This window comes from Mugil cephalus, chromosome 8 (genome assembly GCF_022458985.1).
Source record: "Mugil cephalus isolate CIBA_MC_2020 chromosome 8, CIBA_Mcephalus_1.1, whole genome shotgun sequence".
In the NCBI taxonomy this organism is placed as follows: Eukaryota; Metazoa; Chordata; class Actinopteri; order Mugiliformes; family Mugilidae; genus Mugil; species Mugil cephalus.
The window spans coordinates 12,050,724-12,072,746 of record NC_061777.1 but is presented as its reverse complement, the minus strand read 5'-3'; the positions used below and the strand labels follow the sequence as shown (position 1 = coordinate 12,072,746).

Here is a 22,023-nt window from a genome sequence, read left to right as displayed (position 1 = left end):
TGCGTGGCTTACCATACATATGGCTGTTCATGGTGTCCTCAGGTTCCCAGTCATAGTTTCTTCAATAAATAAATAAATAAATAAAAATGTGAAGATCTGAAAACCAGAGGGTGACATCATGGTGGCTTCGTCCACTTTTTTAACACACTGTATGGTGGGATTGCTAAGTCGCGCTACTGCCGTTCAAAAGCTCCACAGGACATTTTAAAAGGAGACGTGTCCCGAGTGATCTTAATTGTGGTGTTTTCTTATAAGGGGAGTTAAACTTTCATTAAACGTTTCCCTTTGCACTGCTTGCTTGATCAGCAGAGCATCTGATTCTGGTAGGAAAAAGTGCAAGATATATTTTCTAGTCGCTAGTTCAGTAATTCATACTTACACTTTTTTACATGCTGGTCTTAACAGATCCAAGCAATTTCCCTTGTTTAAGCAATTTCCTTTATGAATGATTTAAGTCTATCTAAATCTAAGTTCCGGTTGCTAATTTGAGAAAATACTCTTGTTAAAAATAATTTGGTGATTAATAAACCTTTTTTTTTTGGCTTTTGTGTGTAAGTTCATAAGAGCAACAGGTATAAGCCTTCTCAGTGAGGCAAAACATGAAAAGACAAACGGAATCTGAAGTTATCAAATGACAAGAAGAAGCATAAAACACACGAGAGATTAGGTGACCCACACAGCTCCTATAGAATAGGATTAAAAGGAAGAAGTCGGCTGACAATGAGCAAAGAAGAAACGAGTTGGAAGAACAATGGATCAAAGGTGATTGCCCAAGGATCTTACAGCGTAAAGAAAACAACTTTGATGAAAGAGCAACGAGGTGCAGAGCTCAAGTGTATGTTGGAAGAGAAAGGGAGGACAATAATAATACAGTTTGATTAAAAGGTGCAAGAGAAGAAGACCACGATGAAGACAAAGATGTGGGAACCGGAGAACATGAGAAGAGAATATGTGTCTTGCTTAACTAATGTGTGTGCCGGATATCTGATCCACTCCCGTTCTCTCACATTTCGCTGCCCTTCCTCTGCCTGTCTCCTGGTCCAGCAGCTAGATGCCAAAACCGCAGCTCGCCAAGCCCCTTTCCTTTTTTTTCTACATTATGTGAGATATCTTACAGAAAGAGACATCCCACGCTGGGAATGCTCCAGATTAATAGAGGTTGACGGTTAGCATCTCGGAGGTGGACGCGTTGGCCTCGACAGTTCTGTTTTGGCGGCAATACTGCCAAGAAATGTCCCGGAGAAGTCGTGTCCGTGTGTTTGACCTTTTGGTCCATCACCGTGGTGACACAATGTATAAAAGAAAAGAAGAAAAGAATAAAAGAAAGAAAATATTTAGCTGCTTTCTGGTAGAAAATGCTGCACGCCGAGTGACTCAACACTTTCCGCAGCCTCTTCTTGGTCTACGCCTTCCAGATCCAAACCACAATCAAGTTACTTGTCCTGCAGAGTCAAAACGACTCATAGATGACGGTTTGTTTTAAAGGTAACCAAACACTTATATATAATATATAGTGAACAATATGAGACCAGTTAAACATGCATATACCTGAGCTGACTCTTCCCCAACTGTCGAAAACATAAAGCTTAACTGTAGACAGCCTAAGAAACCATTAGAACCAAATGACGGCTAGAAGATAGTGTCATTAGTCCGATGAGTCTTTTGTTGATGGTGTCAGAGGAGCTTGTAATGAAGGATAATGTTCCACCGGAGTGAAACACAACACAAACGTTTGCGGTTAAAGGAACGGTGGTGTCCTGAACAGGTGCTAAACACTGGAAGAACTGTACTCGTTGACACCTGGACGCTACATCACAGACCGCTGAGAAGGTTCACTGCACCATATGTGCACATTAGTATCTTTGCACAATGGTGGTGTCTAGCAAGTTGCGGGGCTATCCAGAGAAACCAAATCCAAATGTACATATTGTCAAATAATTAATCGAATCATAATGTTGTATTTAAATTGATTGAAATCTTTTGGTATTAGTAACAGAGGGTAAATATGAGGGCATGTGAAGTTCCTTTCTCCAGTTATGACTGAAGCAACGTGGTGACTACGCTGTTATACATCGACCTCGTTTAGAGATAAAATAGCTCAAATTATCATCAATTAAATTCAAATGGAATTGTTTACAGGAGGACGTGATTGCAGCCAGAGTCCTTTTAGCCACTATTGTGCCAGTCGCCGTGAGAAAATATATAAATGATGACCCAAACGTTAACGGCGGTCCGTCAAACTAAAGAGCCTCTTTGTGTCGCTGCCGTAGAATCTGCTAGTATGACTCAGACAGTTATAAGGACGACCACAGGAGAAGAAAGTGGAGTCATCGTGGGTGAAAACAATGCAGCTACCGATTCAGGACGCATGACGCCAACAAAATACTGACTCTGTCTCACAGTGACTTTTCAGATCAAGACCTGACATCTTGCTCACATCTGATAACGGCAATTTTAAGATGTTTGAATCAGAAATTCCCACTTCACAGGAGAGGATTACAGTGGATTACAGTGTAACAGTTCTACAGTAAAATAGACAGTAAAAAAAGTATAAAGAAAGAGCTTGCCAGAAACAGGCCTGCCACGCGGTCAGCGCTCAGCTCTGTGGTTCAAGAAACACAAAACAGAGGCAGAGGGGATTAACATGGAGCTGTAACAGCACTGCACTGATCATCAACTGGCCTGCATCCAAACCTCCGGTCTGGACCACCAGCCGCAGACTCCCCACTCATCACTGTTACCACACACACACACACACGGACATGTTATCAGACATCGCTGCACTGAACTGCTGATAGGAACATACACTGATTCAGACAGAGGCAAAGTAAACACCATAAACCAGTAAATTTTATGGGGAAAAAAAAGTCAAATGAAGTTTTGAATCCTGCAGGGTTCATTTTCTCGAGTGCAGACAAATACTGAAAAAAATGATTTTTCTGCACTCCTTTTTAAAAAAGGATACATTTTACATAATAAAGCAATTTGATCGTGCGTTAATAAACGAGACTTTGACGAACGCAGTATTTTCCCACGTGACCTTTAGGGTCGTAGTAGGAAGGGGGCGAGAGGAATGACCGTAACACTATCACCTGCGTGTTGTCGTGTGAGAGGTGTGAGCTCAGATGGTTAAATATTCAAGTGAAACCAGAGAATGTGCTTTACAACTCGCGACCTCTGCCTCACACCTGCGCTGTATCGTGTGTGTGTATTCATACGAGCGACGGTAAATCTCTATGTATGAGTGAGGAGATCGCCTTACTTTAGCACAAATAAGCTTTTGTTTCAAAGCCGGAAATTGCACGTGAATGTGTTATGAATGTGGAAATTGTCTCTTCTATCGGAATATACAATTCACACTAGGTCAAAGTCAGGTATTGTATTGTTGTACATCACTTGAAACAGAGGATGCTCATCGTGGGATCACGGTTGTAACGAGATAGCACCATCACCGAACCGTAGTGTCTTCCAGCCTAATATCAAACAAGCTTATTTCTAATCCTTTGCCAGTTTTAACCCTGTGTAAGCTCCTCACGCCAAGGAGGAAAAGCAGAAGACTGGAAGCCGGGCCGGTTGATGACGTGATTCCCCAGCGCTTCTGTCTGTGTTAAAGTGTAATGTTAGGAAACAGCTCGCAGGCAGAGAGAACAGTAGCTGCTGCTGGAGTGGAAGCTGTCCACTCCGATGTGACACGCCGCATCAATCAAAGAGGCAGCCCCTGAGATGATGTGACGGACTCACCCTGAATGGCACTGCCAAAGATGTCGGACTTCCTTTTGACCAGCTACAGTTTACGTCGGTGAAAAACTTACTCGAAGACACTCAGAAACAGGCACCAGCTACTTGAGAGTGATAGACTACAGTTCAGTGATTTGGTTTCCACCAAATTTAATAGCAGTATGAGGCAGATGAGTACACTTGACGGACCTTCACTGGTAAGTGTTTCAGTGTAAAAATGTGTATAGTTATGAAATTGCCACACAAAGTGCTTTAAGCTGTGATATGATTGTAAAAGGTTATTTATAATACATATTTAAACGGACTATAATATTTTATATGATACTATCATCATGGTTTAGAGCCACATATGACAGCAGCAAATTAGGCCACGCCCCCATTTGGATGGAAATAAACTACTCCTCGCAAATACAAAATATAAAATAAGTTGTTGCCAAGCCACGAATGGCAATGTTACATAGAATAAAGTGAAAAAATAGGGACTGTATGTCCATATAGCTACTGACAGAAGGCTGGAGGCGTCATACCCGGACATTTACTCTTACCTCATTGAATCTCTGGGTAATTTGACGTTTTCATTAAAAAATGCTCCACAGAACCTAACTCTGTGGTCTGTCATTACCTACTGTCATTTCAGTTCAGCATCAGCATACACTACTTTGACTTTTTAACATCAATTTTGAATTTTCAGCATTGTAACTAACACCTGCGATGACACATTAGCTAACGTTAGCATCATAAGTGATAAAGAGTTTGTATCGACTGTCAGGGTCTCACGGCTTTCCATCTTTGTCCGTCCGTTTTATGGCCTGAAGACTTACATTTATTTGGGTTTTGTCCCTCTCTCTTAAGGGGAGCACAAAAAAACTCAGAGTTTTGCCTTTAAATTGTTAAAAGAACAATACAGAATGCAGCAACTTCTCCTTTGTTTTCACCCATAATGGGGCGTGGCCTTATCAGCGACGATAGGTTACTGTCTTCCATAGGGTGGGACCATACAGTCAATGGGTGGGACTTAAATGTAAATGTTCCTTCCTTTGCTAAACAAGTTCACACATTGCAACACTCAAAGAGCCATTTGGACATGTTTTCCACAGAAAAGAAAACACTGGGAGCCACAAACCCCCTTTGACATCTAAAATGAAGATAACACTGCATATATCGTTTTTTACATCTATGCTATGTATACAAAACTATAGTCTGCTGCATTTATGAAATGAAAGAACTGCTACAGAGAAAACGAAATGTTATTTATCTACGCATCACAGGGATTTATCCATGGTTGTCTTACCTGCGGTCGAAAGGTTCAATAAATAGCGGGCTGGACCTGCCGGCGGGTGTCGCACATCGGCAGCTGTGACGTATATTTTGAGCGACAAAAAAAAAAAAAAAAAAAAACACATTTTATTTTAATGTTACAAAATCACCATAAATTCAAATTTAGAATTATATTTTTTTAAAAAACTACCGAAGTAAAATAAAATACATTTGAATTAAATACTCGATAACAAGGAATAGACTATATGTGCTGCAATGCACTGTGGGAGTTCAGTGTTTTTGTTGGGTGTTACAACCATAGACATAGATACCGTATTAATGTCTATGGTTCAGTTGTTGTGTAGCTTTTGCTGGTTTACTACCGAGTGAACAGTTACTGCCTTTCTGAGGCACTTAGCGTGAAAAAGTGAACGACTGTAATCAGCGTCCTTGCCCCGCACCGCTCGCCACGGAGAGCCGCAGCAGAGGACCGAAAGAGCCGCATGCGGCTCCGGAGCCGCGGGTTGCCGACGCCTGGTATAGTTCAACTCCTTTACTCTTTCTAGAGCCAATGGAAAAAGATCACATGTGTTACGCACAATGCCTCCAAATTTATTGGCCTCCCAACGCCCAACATCTTAGAACTCAACAACAAATTCATCACACGCACTGAACGCACCGTAACACATGACCCCAGGCACCTCCTCTACCCATTCTTCACACTGCTACCACCATGTGGTCACAGATGCAGATACAAGATACCTGGTCATGTGTGCATGTGAAGCTTGATACAGACTGTGGCAACAAATTTTCTTGACAGTGTACCAATTTGTTAAATCTGACGTCTGTGGAGACATTTCCACAGTGATGAAGTAGCCTCCAGTCGAGCTACAGCAGCTACTGTATAATGTTGTGTATGGTTACAGATGTAACTTGGGTTCAATGAGTTCATCAACTCCGGTCAAGGCAAAACGAACTGTACAAGAAATGTTTCTGATGCTCTACATTAGAAAGGCTTTTCATTGATTGGCGTCTGTGGAGACATTTCTATAGAGATGAAGTAGCCTACAGCTGCAGCTTTAATGCTGTCTATAGTTACAAAATGTAACTTGGGTTCTATGAGTTCACCTTCTCCGGTCAGGACAAATTACATAGAATCTATGAACTGCAGAAGAAACTTTTCTCATGTCCAAGATTAGAAATGATTTTCATCAATGTGTCTCCTTCTTGGTTATAGTTTAAAGAAATAGCCGATAGCTACTTTAGCTAACTAGAATATAGAACATATGAGATCTTATGCAAAAGTACTTTCGTTGGTTTGCGTTTCTAAATGAACTCAGTCCTAACATGTGTACGGCTGTGCTTTAGATTTCCTGGAACATAGGGAAGATTCGGGGCAGACAGATAAATAACGTGCACACAAATCTCCAGCTGCGGTCGGGTCTATTAAATCTGTAAAGAAGACAATCACGATAAACAGCATCAAACGCTAGCTTTGCACAGGCGTGCATTTTTCAGAAAATAATTAAAATTTCATGCCGCTCATCATGTTATTTGCTCCATCCAGGAAGGGTCCTCGGTCACATATGACACATGAATCTGGGGGTTACATGACAACGTATTGCAGCTGTTCCCTCTGGGGTTATGAATGTTGCAAAATGAACATAGCATACGTTGTCAATACATCAGTGTACATTCCTCTCATCGTTTACACATGTGGCTCTGAAGCACCTCTGTTACACTGAGGTACAGAGTAGAACTGCTCTAATCTCCTTTGTAAACAGCGGTGAATGGTGTGTGTGTGTGCGTATGTGTGTGTATGTGTGCAACCCCAGGAGGCAAACCAGACCCCGAGCTCACCATTCATCTTCCTCTCATGAGGAAACAGCAGACCTCCCTTTATCCCTCTCCCGCTCCTCGCTATCCCTCCATCCTCCTTGTATATTTCACCGCCCTTCACATCTTTGCACACCCTCCCACCTCTTCCTCATGTCCCCCTGTGCTTTTTGCCGTCCCATCCACTAATGTCTCTAGCCCTCTGTTCTTTTGTTTTTACTCCTCGAGCATAAACGCAAGGCTTGGCTTGCTGTCAGCAGCCACATGTGCTGGAGCGTGTAAATCCACATTACACTTGTTTCCGTGTCTGTGTATTCCCTGGTGTAATAGGGAGGAACCGCTCGCTTCCTCCATAAACACCTCAGTGGTATGCCAAGGATCTGACTCCTTTGCCCTCCTCAACCACAGTAATGCCTCATAAATGAGACACGTTGCTCAGAAAAAGAAACTTAAAGGAAAAATGAACTGAAATAATCCCAAGGACTAAATAAAATCATTTAACTACCTACCTCAAAGAGCATCTTACTGTGATCAAACTGTGAATAACTCAAGCAAGGTAAGCAATCAATATGTAATGTAAAGCTGACTTTTTTCTTCTTTTTTTTTTTAAATGTGGTTTTAAGCACTAGAAAGTGATGTGTGACATGAGAAAATGTCTGTGATGGTTCTCAGTGATCCAGGCTAATGTTACATGCAAAAAAAAAAAAAAAAAAGCTGCCAACAAGTAGCTTCCTCAAGTCTAAAGTACTGGTGGCACACGCTGAGGCTGGAGTCTGTGGCCAATAATGGACTAATGATGGGTTCTTAGAAGAGATTAGTGAAGGAAAGCAGTAAGCGTCTGATCGTTAACAAGACTCTAGTTGTCATTTAAACCCCTGATCCGAACCAGTCTAGTAAAACTACAGAGGATACTTGGATGAGTGGAAAAACATCTTCAAGAAACCGTTCAAGTCCTGTTGCTCTTGTTTCATCTTATCTATTTATTCTTTTATTTTTTTGGATGTGCGTGAGAAAGATATGAAAGACATGCCTGCTCTCACATATAGAAGCCAAACACAAATACAACTCTTGTAAGTGAAAAATCCAAGCTGTAATGTAATTTAAATAATAATACACCAACAGGTGGTTCATCCACCGGGACGCAGTCCATTTAAACAAAGTAGGTTGGCTCGGTTAATCAAAATGACTAAAATAACGTGGCTAATGCTAAAAGTAATCATTTGAAAATCATGAATTTCAATGAATAAGATGGATTTACAATATATTATTTATAACCCCTATAAAGTGCACCAATAAAAACGTTTCATGTTTTATTTCTTTTCTGTTTCCTGTGTGATCTGAACATCTAGATTTTGTTTTATTTACCTCTAACTCTGATAGGACAAAATAATCCCGATTGTGGCTTTGTCTCAGTTTTTATTCTCTCCATTTAATCATTGTCCAGCTGTGATGCTTCATGAACATTTTTCTATACTTTTTGCACTTTATCTAAAAAGGAGATAACGGATTGCATGTTTGCCTGGAAAAATAATGAATCATAACATGATTTAGAGTTATGTTTAGTATTTAGCTGACACACAACCTACTACTGCAGTATTTCGAACACAAAACCTCATTCTTATTCTTAACTGGGACAAAAAGGAAAGAGCAACATTGCAGCGTGCCAAAACTTGACATACCACTAGACCATGTGGGTCTACATAAATCTACTGCTCATCAGGATGCTTAAACAATACAGGCTTCCCTGCCATGCGAGCAAGCATTCCTCCAGCATTGCACAAGTGTTTCTTCATCCTGGTCCTTCAAGGAAAATACATGTGGAAACTGAAAGAGAGCGACTGTTTCAGGCCAGGAAAGCGATTTTCATTTCAGTGGAGTATAAATAGTTGAGGGATGTTGCACAGAAGTTGCTGAGAAGGTTGTTTTCAGATGACATGGGTCAAATACACGCGCGCATCGTTGTGATTACACATAGGTACCAGACAACTGGTACATGAGAAGCAATGGAAATACATCTAGCAGTCGAGCGCAATATAGCTTTAAGAAACCGATAAGCAGCAAATATTGCAGTTTTTAGATCTTGATCAAACTCATATATACTTACACAAGTGTGCACTGATCAGCCACAACATTAAAACCACTGACAGATGAAGTAAATGACGACTTGTGACAAATTCAGTGTTCTGCTTTGAAACTCACAGTTATGTGGATGTTACCTAGACATGTAACACCCACCTAAACCAGACCAGGTACCCCCACTACCCCATAGCAATGACTGTCAGCAGCATCCAGCAGGATGCAGCCTGACACAGCCACGCACAAAAATGGTTTAAAAACAACTCAAAAAACATGAAAAACAGCACAAGGTGTCGACCTGGCCTCCAAATTCACTAGATCCCAAACCGACCAAGTATCTGTGGGATGCACCCAAACACCCCATGATCCACAGAGGCCCCTCCCCTCAACCCACAGGACCCAAAGACCCCCCACTAACCACATCCTGTTCCCAAAAAACACACGACGCCTTCAGATAAGCTTTGAAGGCACAATATCACACAATATTAGGAAGATGGTCATAATGTTATGCCTGATTACACGATCCCCCCCCCCCCCCAACCATACATCTGTTTCCCCCCTGAGGTGAACGGACCCTGAAATGGATCCCACTATGCCAGAAAATGACTCACAGAGCAAAAACAGCAAAGCAACGGGTCAAGCTTGTGACTCACAGCCCCCTTTATAACCCCTCCACAACCTCTCACGGTCGACAATGACCTTCTCGTGACTTCTTGTAGTGGCTTAATAACCCCCATCCAGGCCCGGGTGAGGGAGACAAACCTGATGGAAATCTGATATCTCGTGCTCGCTCGCTCCGTAACTCTCTCACACACATCATCTAGCCCTGAAAAAACATGCAAGTATAATGCACTTGTAAGTATTCAGACGCGGACACACACACACACACACTGACTGGTGTTTGAAGGCCACTCTTCACTGCAAGTGGAAAGAATAAGATGGATAATCACACGCCATGTTTATTTGCCCTTTGATTCTCCTAAGTTATGCCATATGGCGGAAAGTGCCCTACACCGCAGTCAAGTAGGTACATTTTCAGCTGATATTACCAGAGCAGGAAATAAAACATTGCCATCTGCAACGTTCCTGCCGCGCTCTAACCTTTAAAGGACCACAGCATAGTGGAGCAAAACATTTCCACTTCACGCTGAATGGAAAAACAAAATCCCTAACACTGGCTTCTTTCTACAGGACAAATATTGAGGTAATGACTTTAATTCCTTCAGCGTTTGGTCATCTAATTTTTGTCCACTCTCCAAACAGCCTTTAACCTAACACTGCTTATTTCCAGAACTTGTGCAGTCAGATTTAAATAAATAATTTTAAAAAAAGGCGCCTTATATCTAAAACCCAGTGAAGGATGGTTACTGAAGAAAGGATGCAAGTGTCTGTACAGTGAATGGGAACAAGCAGATGACGTCAGCTCAGTATTTGCCTGTAAACACCTTACAACTATCTTCATTCCACCCATTATCGTGAAATCACAAGTTAATTCCATGTTAATGTGTAAATATCAAATCCCTGGAGCTTAAAAATGTTTTTTCGTGTATGTTTTATTTTTCCATGAAATGCTGCTCACATGCTCCTTCCCCTCAGACAAATAAACTTTACTGAATCTGAATCACTCCGTCATCAAAACCTGTGGTCGGGACGAGACAGTGACCAAAGTCCCAGAGATAAATAGGCCTCTTATTGCGATAAGCAATTTAACGGCGTCGTCACCATGAGGTTGGCTTATACACCGATCAGGGACAACATTATGACCCCTGTGTGACTCATCAGAGAATGGACATGGGCCTTCTGAGGGTGTATCTGTGAGCAGGATGGTGTTAGTGGGGGCCTTTGGGTCGTATGGATTGAGGGGAGGGGCCTCTGGATCAGGATTGTTCCAGCTCATCCCACAGATACTTGACCAGTTTGGGATCTAGTGACTTTGGAGGCCAGGTCAATACCTTCACTGTTTTTCATGTTTGTTTGTTTTTTTCAGTTTGTGTGTGTCTGTGTCAGGCTACATCCCACTGGGGTGCTATGAGGTGGGAGTATCTGGCCTGGTTTTAATGTTGTGGCTGATCAGTGTAAAATATCTAGTGTTTTTGAGCCCCTGTGAAACAGTAACAGACCTGTCACTCACGCCAAGGTTTTACAAAGCGCTACATGTGACCTCAAAGTTTAAAGACATCACTCCGGTGTTTAAACAAAGGTACACAGATTTATTATGTCCGCTGTACATACAATATATCACATTCTAAGCATCTTATGTTCAACTATGAGATCCCAATAAAATGAGTTATATGTTATATGATGAAGACTTAGCCACAGAGCACGCTCAGATTCCCAGAGAACCTCCGAGTTTAAGGTTTCCAGCTGTTTTCCTTCTCGTTTCCATTCTGAGGCGTCCCGCGTGACGACTTAGTTTACTGAACGCAGGTTGTGACTTACTCTCCGGCTAAATCCGCGGTCGATCCCCCGTTCCGTCTCTCGGCCTCTGTGGATAAATTGTCCTGACACAAAAGAATAACACTTGAGAAACCTGTTATGTTTCATGCCTTGGTTGAATTATGGGCGAGCTGAGATGGAAAAACCCGCCGTGTGTAAACCGGTCACTCACTGAATCTATTATTCAAGCGAAGATACCCTGATTACAGCACTTCACGCTGAGGCTGAGCACACAGGGAACTGTCAACGTGCGGCGGAACACATGGGAAGCTTCCTTTAATGTCAACACGGCAAACCGTCATCAAAGGAACCATAACAGGGGCGGCCTCACACATGAACACGGGGACGCATCTGCTGGAGTCCACGTACGAAGGTGTCTGCAGAGACACACTTGTGATGAGTGGACAATTTGTGGTGCTTTAGTGTATAGAAAACTTGGAGGAAGGACATCCCCGTTCTGTCCCGCTTTTATTTTGGAGCTTTGTGACACCAACGCTGTTCTGTCACCTTTCTCATGACCAGCTAACCACCCATATGATGCTTTATTATTGTTATATAGTTTTGTTAAAGAGGCTCAATGGTAAATTAGTATCCTTAACTATGCAGATGTAAGAGGAGTTACATATCGGATTTACGTTGCATTATGTTCTTGCAAGCTGTCTGAGCTTCATTACTTCAGTTTCTGCATCAATAATTAATTTAACATCTTAACCGAGACCCTCCTGCCGCAAATCCTGCACGTTTCCAGCACGTCACCATTCAGATCAAGCAAGCACTTTGCAAAAAAAAACAAAAAAAAACAAACATTCAATGTAACACAGCAAGCCTCGTAACTGACAGCTGCAGAAAGGATGCGTAATTATTTCTGTAATTGTGTTATTGTCGCAAGCGCCGGCGCTCGAGACAGACAGCGCGCTTTTTCAAACCCGATGCCTCGTTACAGCGGTTGCGTCATTTCTGCGTGTGGTTGCCACACAGCCCGAGCAGAAGTTGATTTGTCTTCTAAATCTGGAGACAATTAGCTCGCTGGAGCAGAAATCAAAAAATGCCAGAGCCAGTCATAATGTGGGTCTAAGGAAGACAGATTTCAGCTACACAATGGTGTTTTGACAGGAGGCTGGGCGAAAGAAAAGAAAAGAGAGCTCGCCTTCTCTTCTTCTCTTTCTGCTCCCCGTTTCTTCCCCCCCACCCCCCCGCCCAACACATCTGTACAACGGGTTATGCTGGCGGTGGACGGGCGAGATTAACCCCTAGTAAGGCTCCGCATCAACACCTCAGAGCTCCACTCTCCGTCTCTGGTGATGAATTAGCTGCTGAAAGCTTCGCGGCACCAAGTAAAGCAGCAACGCACACCTCGCTCATGTCACGGAGAAGGGACAAACAAAACCTGTGTATTTTGACCTTATTTTTAGATTTTAGATTTCTTTTTTTTTTTATTAGTCTCATGTGACAATGTGCCCTCCTGCTTACATCTCCTTCGCCCAGTACAGGTTACACACAGACACAATTCCTATGAGAGTAAAGCTTCTACCCTGAGCCAGGTCATACCTCCCGTGTGAGGAGCAGGAGCATGCAGTGTACTAAGATTTCACGGTGCATTTGAGTCTTCAAATTCAATGACCCATGATGAGGGGAAAAAAAAAATAAAGCGTCCACACAGGCTGAAGGCCACGGGCAGCACAAAGGGAACACAACACACTCTCAACAAATGCCACATAACACGCAGAGAAAAGCCACAAAACAGTTTCAGGCGGACATGGGCGCGCAGATTCCTTCACGAGGAGTCAAACATACCGTACACACACACATTTAAGCCACCGCGTCTCACACACGCGAGGACAGGTCTCGCAGAGGGGCTTTTATGGATGCCACCTGTCCACACGGGATCTGATAAACACGCCAAGGTCCTGCCCTGTTTAGACAAGAACCACCGCGCTGTTCAACAACGCGCAACCGACCTTTCCCTCTCCTTTACTTCCGCCACGCCCCATCCTCCCACCACCACACCACCACCCACCCACACACACACACACACACACACACACACACACTCTCATTTTCTCACACACGGGCTTGTCCTTGCTTGCGGTGGAAGTTATCCATCACATTTTTCATTCCATCTCTCCACAGAGCCCCTCACACTCACCTCATCCCTCCTCTTCACATCTGCCAAAACATTTCTCTCACGCTCGCAGGGCCGGCCGCCTTCCAGAGACGTCTCACCGCACGGGCGCGATGGACGCGGTTTCAGGGGCCGACCGTCGCCCCAGATCCCGGGATGCCACTTCAGTCTCGCTCGAGAGCGTTTCGAGACCAGATCGTTTGAACCGGGTGCCGTCGACGCATCAAGGCTGTGTTTTTTGCGGGTGGTTCATTTGCGCGTTTTCTCGACCAACTGATGAATTGTTTGTGAAATGTCTAAGCGCCCTAGATTTTCTGTGCAGTAGCCTCAAAGCCAGAGATGTTCAGCTGATGACTTTAGAGCGCAGAAGGAAGCAGGAAATTTTCGCATCTCAAGGGGTTTGAGAAATAAACAAAATTAACAAATTACTTCTAAACCTCAATCTAATTTGCCTGTTAACGCCTGTTAACAACAGGTTAAAAGAACAACAAATCTATAAGAATCACACTTATTTTACAGGTTAACCGTCACTGAAGAATATGAAGGATCAAAGCAGTGTGCAGCTCTGAGCTTCTGCCCTAGGACAATAAATTAGGGACTTTTTATTATTATTATTATTCTTTTAGTTGCCAGAAAGAGACCCCTTTATCTTGCAGCATATTTCTATTTGCACTTTCATAAGAGCTTTTTGGTGCATTACTGCCACCTTCTGCTTCGGTGCGTGTATAAGAACGACATTCTTTCTTACAGTCCGGAGGGGATGTCCTCCCCAACCTTTAAAGTGGAACATGAGAACGACAAAAAGATGCACAAATCAACACCGGCGCGTCCGAGCTGAATCACAAAACGGACGTCTTTGTTTTATTCGTGAGTCTGGGAAGTTGTCTCACGATGCCGCATGATCACAAACTGCATCGAACCCTGGATCTTACTTCATACGCAAAGATCAAAGCAGTTCTTTGAAAGTAGGATATTAGAATTATACGCAGACTGATATCTGGATTACATTTCTGGGCTGAATATAGATGGGGAAAAAAACTAAAACAAATACCGCATGCCAAGTACGCGGAGTTCATTGGAAACAGGTATAATTAGCTGTGTTGGTCATGCATGGAGGAAAGGGCTGTGAAGAGATTTGTACCACTTCCTGTCAGTGTCCTAACTGGCAACTCTGTCTCCGTAAAATGATTTCCAATTCCTGCCAGATGAGCATAAAACAAATGCCCCTAAAATAAACGCTAATGAGCCCGTCAGTGTTATGAGTTTTGGCTGATACATGGGGCTTAAGTGCTTTAATGTGCCGGCTAAAAATAGCATAAATGAGACTTGACACAAATGGAAAGTATGCTAGCTGTTTCTGTGTTAACCAGTAACCATCCGGGCCAACACAAAACTGAATTCACAAAGTCACATGAGTAAGTTCTGTAGCATTAGTTCAGCATTGTAGAAGTATTGATGCTTGAAACACATTTCTTCAACAAGAAGTAAAATGTTACTTCATATCGTAGGTTTATTAATTAAGTTCAGTTTATAGTTTCGCTGTAGAAATGTTACATTGACTCGGCCGCACTATAAGAATTTTGCATTTTTTTCCACAAGTTTTTAATAACTAGCAAAAAAAGAGCAAACACATCCTCCAAAACAACAACTTTAAAATAATTGCCTTTGCAATTAACAGTTCAAGAAAAGAAGGGGAGACTGGTGACTAGGAGAAAAGTAAATAGATAAAGAAAAGCTTGTGTTACGTTATAAAGAGCTGTCAAGACCGTGGAGGCCATCAATGTGGATATTTACGTGTTTATCCCAAAGATACCCCACCACCTTAAAAACATTAAGAACAACACACAGGGCATATTTACATGCAGAGGTCTGCAGGATGGACCTACAGGCCTCCGCCTCGCTGTCTCTTTATAAACTGTCGGCCTTGGACTTGAAGGTCTTCAGAGTTTCCCGCATCTTCTGTAGAGCGGCGTCGTCCTCTTCCACAGCCTTAGAGCACATCTGCTGCACACGGCTGTGCAGATCCTCCATGGACTTCTGTCATACAAGACGGAAAAGAGGTGGTAAGTTCGGACACGTCTCTGTCAGAGCCAACATTAACATTTTCAGCAGCTACTGTGGCTCGTTTAATGTTGTGGAGATGCTCTGACCCAGTCGCCTAACAACCACATATTACCTTGTGTAAATGTTGCTCAAATAAATGTTCCCAGTTTTCCAGCTTCTAACACGTCAACTTTGACAAAATGCTCACTTGCTTCCTAACATTGCATTTAGCAATTTCAACTTTGACGGTTTTTAGTCATGACAATGAATACAGTGTCATTGGAATCACTCGTGTGGCTGTGTTCAGGGTTGAGAAAAAAAGATTAGAACTTTTTTTTTAACATAAAATAGATTTTTTTTTATGTTCATAGTAGACATAGTAGACACCTGCACATTAAGTACATTTATTAGAAAGACATGGGGTTGGAGGAAAGTTACCTCTGTAATGGACAAGTGGTTAGCAGCTGTGGTAAACACAGATGCCAGGTTGTTGGCTACTGTTCGCCTCTCCTCATTAGTCTCCTGCAGCACTAGGTGGTACCTTGAGAAGAAAAGGCCATAAGTCTTAGGTTCTATCAGACCCCAGTGATTTTAAAATTAATTCCAAAAACTCTCACTTTACAAATATGTCTAAAAGAGGTCAATATAAAAATATAAAACAGAACTTCAACAGCCATTTGTCATTGTTTTTTGAGTGGCACTGTACAACCAGGGGTATTGAGAATTTTGCTTGTGAAGACGGTAGTTGTTGCTCACTGTTGCTGTGCCGCCTTGAGTTGCTGCAGAGCCTCGTCGTAACCGAAATTAACTTTCTTCTCGAGAAGTTTGCGGTGGTTTTCCACGGACTCCATCTCGGCTGCCCACTCCTGTTCCTCCCGGGCCAACTCCTAAACACACGTAAACATACAGTATGAAGCACCCTGACGTTTGAAGAACATATTTTCTGCATCCCGGAGCACAAAACAAACTATACCTGCATGTCAGAATCCAGCCGTTCGTCCAGTTTGCGGATCTGCTCTCTCAGCTGCTTCAGATCGTTGGACTTGTCCATGATGTTAGAATTTAGCTGGAAGATTAAGACACATTTTCATTATAAATCCCATCATAAATCAGGTTGAGATGCGTCTGTTGTTGCTTACTGTAATATTTCTGACAACACATACAATACCGAAGCTTAAATGTGTTGTTACCTGTTCACAGGATTCCTCCAGACTTAGTTTCATGTTGGTTAAACGACTGTTCTCCTCCTCCACGTCGCTGATCAGCTTTCTCAGGAGCATCTACAAAAACAGGGGGTGCAAAATACAGAATAGTAAGACATCAAGAAATACTGGTTTTAAATTAAGATTGATCAAGATAAGAACGTCAGCACCTATGCTGTAAATTACCTGTATCTGTGTTTTATGCTGAACAGAGCTGCTGGTCCCGCATTCAAAAGCCCTGATCTCAAAATCGTGACCACAGGCGTTCTCAGCAGAGGGAGGCATCAGCTTCAGTTTACGTGCCAGCTTGTGGTACTCGGTCAGCTTCAACTCCGCCTGGAATTGAGGGAAACGACCGGATGGAAGAGGAAGAGGAGCAGGAAAAGCAAAAGTAAAATCACAGGTCAGAATATGTATCAAACGGACAAAATCTATTTAAATACCTACCTACTACCTACCGACAGAATGGGCCTGTGGCTGCTCTTCTTTGCATACAAACTAGATGTAAATACAGTACCTTCTCTTTCACTTTGGCCAGAGCGATCTCCTCGTTCCACTTGTGCTGTTCAGCATCTTCAAGAGACTTGGTGAGACTGGTGATGGTCTGCTGCAGTTCCCTCTTCTCTCTGTTGATCCTCTCTACATCGGCTGGAGTGAACTTCTGGTTTTGCAGGATGTGCTGCAGTTCGTCTCTCTCGTGTTTCAGAGATTCCAGATGACTGACTGAAAAAAAAAAAAAAACAATAACAGAAGTTATGTAAAAGCATATCGAAGCACAACGTTACTGAGTAACTGTGCAATTAATAATTACTCATTGATATAAAGAGAGAAGGAGGCGAGAACTTTCACTTTGCAAAGAACTGCCACAAAAAACATAGAAGACTTCCAGTATATAAACTATGTGCTTCTGTAAGAGATGAAGCTGAATCTCGTGTGAACTGAAACAATTCGGTACATTGTCTGTGTCAATGTGCTCCTATAGTCATTGTCCCAGAGTCAGAAGTAAAAACATCCGGCAAATAAATTCTGGCTCACGCCTCCACCTGGAAACGAATTACACTTGATCATCGGAGTCAGACAACAATCCTTCAAAACCATTTTCAACATGTAGGTTGCTGGACTGGAGTCTGTGGTTTCCTACGCTGACTTTTTGACAAGCAGACAGAAAAAAAATGGGGTCTGGTTTCACTCAAACTGTTGACATCCGGTTATTCAGACTATGACTGAATCAAGGCTGTGTTGTCTGTATTTACCAGTTGTTTCCAGCTCATCTTTCAGCTCTGAAGCTTTGTTCTCCAAGTTGGCTTTAAAAGACTCGAGGCTGCTTCGATAACTCTGGAGTTTCTTCAGGTCTGTCTGCAGCTTCATTTTTTCCATCTTCTTGGTCATGAGACGGTCCTGTCCAGGAAGACATAGGAAATCATCATTATTATTAAAACTAAAAAGTTCCATATTATCGACTTCAACTTACAGCCACAAAATCAAAAATAGTTTTCTATCAGTGCTTAAACTTTCTGTTTCCACTCAGAATTATTGGTCTTACTCTACATAATAAGGTAAACAGTGATACGTGTCTTACAGTCTGACTTTCTTTCTCCAGTCGTTCAACCTCATCAGTGAGTATTCTGTGCTTCTCCTCCATGGAGGCCAGCAGGGCCTCATCAACATTGTACAGCTTCTCTGTGAAGACAAATGTATTACACATAAACTGAAAATATCCACCTCCATGTCCAATATGGTATTAAGCATAAATACACACAAAGACCTGCTTGTTATTAACATATAATTACAGAAAGATGCAGCGCTTACTTAGTTTATTGAGAAATGATTCATCCTCAGCCTCAAATGTGTCTTCACCCTGAATGAACTTGGAGTACGTCTCGACAGTGTAGTCCAAGAAGAGCTGCACGAAAGGAAAATGAAAGCAAACATTAATAAAAAAAAACACACACACACAAATGTTAAGATTAAGACAGACAAAGTAAGAAAAACTATAAAATGTTCAGTTCTGGTTATGGTGAACTCACAGAGACACGACACCTGAGTGGCATCGTAATACACTTTAACAGTAACCATGCAACATGAAGATCTTGTGTAGGATTTCCTGCAGCAGATGCAAAGTAACACTCTTTTTTTGTCTTTTTAAATATTAATATTATAATAATACATTTTATTAGCTGTTATGCTACATGGTGACATTCAAAGAAGTTAAGAGTACCTTGTTATATTGAGCCCCTTCCTCGATGTTATCACTGTCTTCACAGAAGTCGCTGAAGAGCAGCTCCTGCTGACTCAAACTCCAACAGATCTGACAAACAGGAAAACACAGATTTTAACCAGTTTCACTAAAGGAGAAATTTGACTTGTTTTTGTGATATAACTGCCAGTGAACCTTAATAAAAAGTGTTTGTTCCTCACCTTGACGTTATCAATTAGCCAAATGAGGGCACCCAGGGCCTGAGGCCAGGTATGAGGAGCTCCAACAGAATACATAGAGGACTTGGAGAGAACAAATGGATACCTTAAACAAACAACAAAAAAAAAAAGATTCAGAAATGTTTCTGAAAATACATTAGACGATCCAAATTAAAACCTGGTGACATAAGGTAGTCTGTAGGTTATTTATTTATTTTCTCAACAGTTTTTTAAATAATCAGCTATGATGACAATTTTACGGTTAACATATGTGCCGTATAGACTCAGACGAACAAAAAACTAATAGATAAACATGCCTTGCTAAAACAGCAACAAGGCATTTTACCTCAAGCTCTTCAGGATAGCTGGAATCTCCTCCTCAACCTTTGAGTTTGGCAACTCAAAGGTTGGGTCTAGCTGGCGGTAGATGAACTCAAACATCTTCACAAACTCCTTGGTGGAGGGAGACTGGAGGGTTTTTGACGACAAAGTCCCTGGGAAACCCTGCTCTGTCAAGAACTAGAAAAATATAAGAGAATAAATTATTTGACAGAAGTGTGGATTCACATGCTGACTAAAATGCATCTATACTGCTGTGTGGGCTGCAAAATCTGTTACAATAAAGATTAAACTACAATAATATTTAAGCCTTTCAGATTTGTGTGTTGTTAATGCATGCATCACACAAATTCAGATATGGGGTGTTAGAAGAGTTCTCAGCAGTTCCAGAAAATGAATGAGTGCATGTTGCTGTTTGCCTCAGTGACATTTTTGATACAGCCACTGTGGGGCAGTAGAGTTTAATATAAAGGGGGCAGAGGTGTTTCTGCAGGTTTGAAAGTGAAATTTAAGACTTCAAGATTCAGTCTTACTTTCAAAATAACACAAATCTATTGTCATTCAACAGAAACATCATAAGCAGAGGCCAGAGGGGGTCATACTGCAAATGAAGCAGTAAATGGACATAGGGATTTAAGACTTGACTAAATGTAATTTAAAGCCTGCAATGCAAAATATGCTTGAATTTTTTAAGGTGTTAAATTGGGATTATCAAATTTTAGACTTAGCAGAAACCCTGGACACTGCACAAAGAAAAACTGTTTTTTGTGTGTACATAGATTACACAGTTTTTGTTTTTTTTTTTACCTCATGTAGCTGTCTGATACATTGCTGAACATAAGATTTGTCATGTAGTGGTCTGGCATCTTTGATCTTCTCAGTTCCTCCAAACCCTGACATGGTGCTGGTACGAGGCATGTTGGCTCCACTAGTCCTGCAACCAATTTAATAATATATATTTATAATATTGCTATTTGACATAGACACTTTTTTTTATTTGATTTGCATTTAAATAACTGAATACAGAAAGAATTTATTGAAACAAAAACAACAAAAGACAGATGCTTCAATAGGATCAAAGTTTATTTATCAGTATTCTGAAGTGTAACGGTTACAGTGACACTGATTTAAAATGGCTCGGTATATCTGGTACTTCATCTTACAACCTGTCTTAAGACTATTTGTATGAATGAATTCATGAAATATTTTTCACGTACCTGGCGCCAAAGAAACTGGTACGCCTTTCAGAGGTCCCAGACTGTGGTTTGGATACGCTGAGCTTTCCAAATGCGGGCTGTTTACTGTAAAACGTGAAAAAAAAAAAGTAAATTGTGAACAATCTAATGCATTCACATTTCTGGTTTACATTTGAACAAGTTTCCATCAATCCATGTCCAAAATAAAGCCCAAATCTAAAAACAGGAAGCCACTGTTTGTTTACAATCACATGGGAAATTGTATGAAACTACACTCAGAAGCTTTATCTGTTTGTGCAGATAGCAATCTCAAATGAATATGCTGGGAAGTTGTCTGAAGTATACATAAAGAAGTGACTGTAACAACTCGCTGAATTTAATCATCAGCCGGGGGGATAAATAAAGTATCTATGTGATCTAATCTAGTCTAATCGAGAGGCTCCCTATGTGAACCCCCCTTCTTAACTCCTCTGTGGCTGTCACACTAATCTTCGCTAATACAGAACCAGAGAATATTTAGTAAAAGAATGAATTAACTTTGTTCATTGCTGCAAATGCCTGGGTTTATTATAGTAAGTTACTAACCTCTGTGGTGTCGTATACACCATACTCATCCTGTTGTCCTGCACTCTCAGCGGCAGCTCTGACAGTCTGCTGCCTGTAACTCGACTCATCCTTCCACTGGACACAAGTTATTACAAAAACAAAGAGAGGTCGTTGGTTAATGTTGTTTAACTGGTTCGCAGTCACACAATAAATTGACCGTATTTAAGTGCAATAATTACGACGTATATTACAAGTGAACGTTAGTGGGTGTGGGCACTGGGCAAAGCAAACTATGGTAGCGTCTGTCAGAATCAGCTATGTTTACGTAGTAGCCGAGGTGGCTAACTAGCGCCGTAGCTACTACAAACTTCGAGTGAGATAATGTTTAATAGTGAAAACTCGAAATAACAAATTAAGAGTATCAACTTCATTTGATAACCGGTGCCAGAAAGCATAGATATCGTAAAGTAACTGTTGCTGTTGACAACGGTCTACGTAAAGACTAACGGTAGCTAGCTTTGGCTAACAACAACTGCGACAGGCTCGCTTTTGTGAGCCAAGTCACCAAAACCAATCATTTTTATGTTAGAATCTAGTTTGCTGATCATCGACGTTATTGCAAAATGTGATTTGTAACTGTTTTCTAATGTTTACTATACTTACCGCTCCATATTGCGCTCTCCGACGGCTAATGCTCATAAAGTGAATATCAAACGTATTTGTAAAACCCGCCGAAACTTCACAAAACAGCGGAAATGGGCGAGGGCGGTGACGTCACAACGGTACGGAAAGCCTGATGGTCCATGAATGCTTCGCG

At 41.7% G+C, this 22,023-nt stretch overlaps 1 protein-coding gene across 1 annotated transcript; it reads right to left on the bottom strand.

The window, feature by feature from the left end:
• Positions 1 to 14,950: 14,950 nt before the first annotated feature.
• ndc80 (NDC80 kinetochore complex component) lies at positions 14,951 to 22,009 on the bottom strand. The gene is made up of 17 exons (XM_047590909.1): positions 21,870 to 22,009; positions 21,246 to 21,341; positions 20,682 to 20,765; positions 20,272 to 20,398; positions 19,472 to 19,644; positions 19,129 to 19,231; positions 18,929 to 19,018; positions 18,520 to 18,613; positions 18,290 to 18,390; positions 17,964 to 18,108; positions 17,228 to 17,433; positions 16,897 to 17,046; positions 16,699 to 16,788; positions 16,482 to 16,574; positions 16,265 to 16,395; positions 15,947 to 16,049; positions 14,951 to 15,502 (listed from the first exon to the last, which is right to left on the bottom strand). Exons 1-17 carry the CDS (start codon positions 21,875 to 21,877, stop codon positions 15,374 to 15,376), a joined length of 1,923 nt encoding a protein of 640 aa, XP_047446865.1. The 5' UTR covers positions 21,878 to 22,009; the 3' UTR covers positions 14,951 to 15,373.
• Between the last annotated feature and the right edge of the window lie 14 nt (positions 22,010 to 22,023).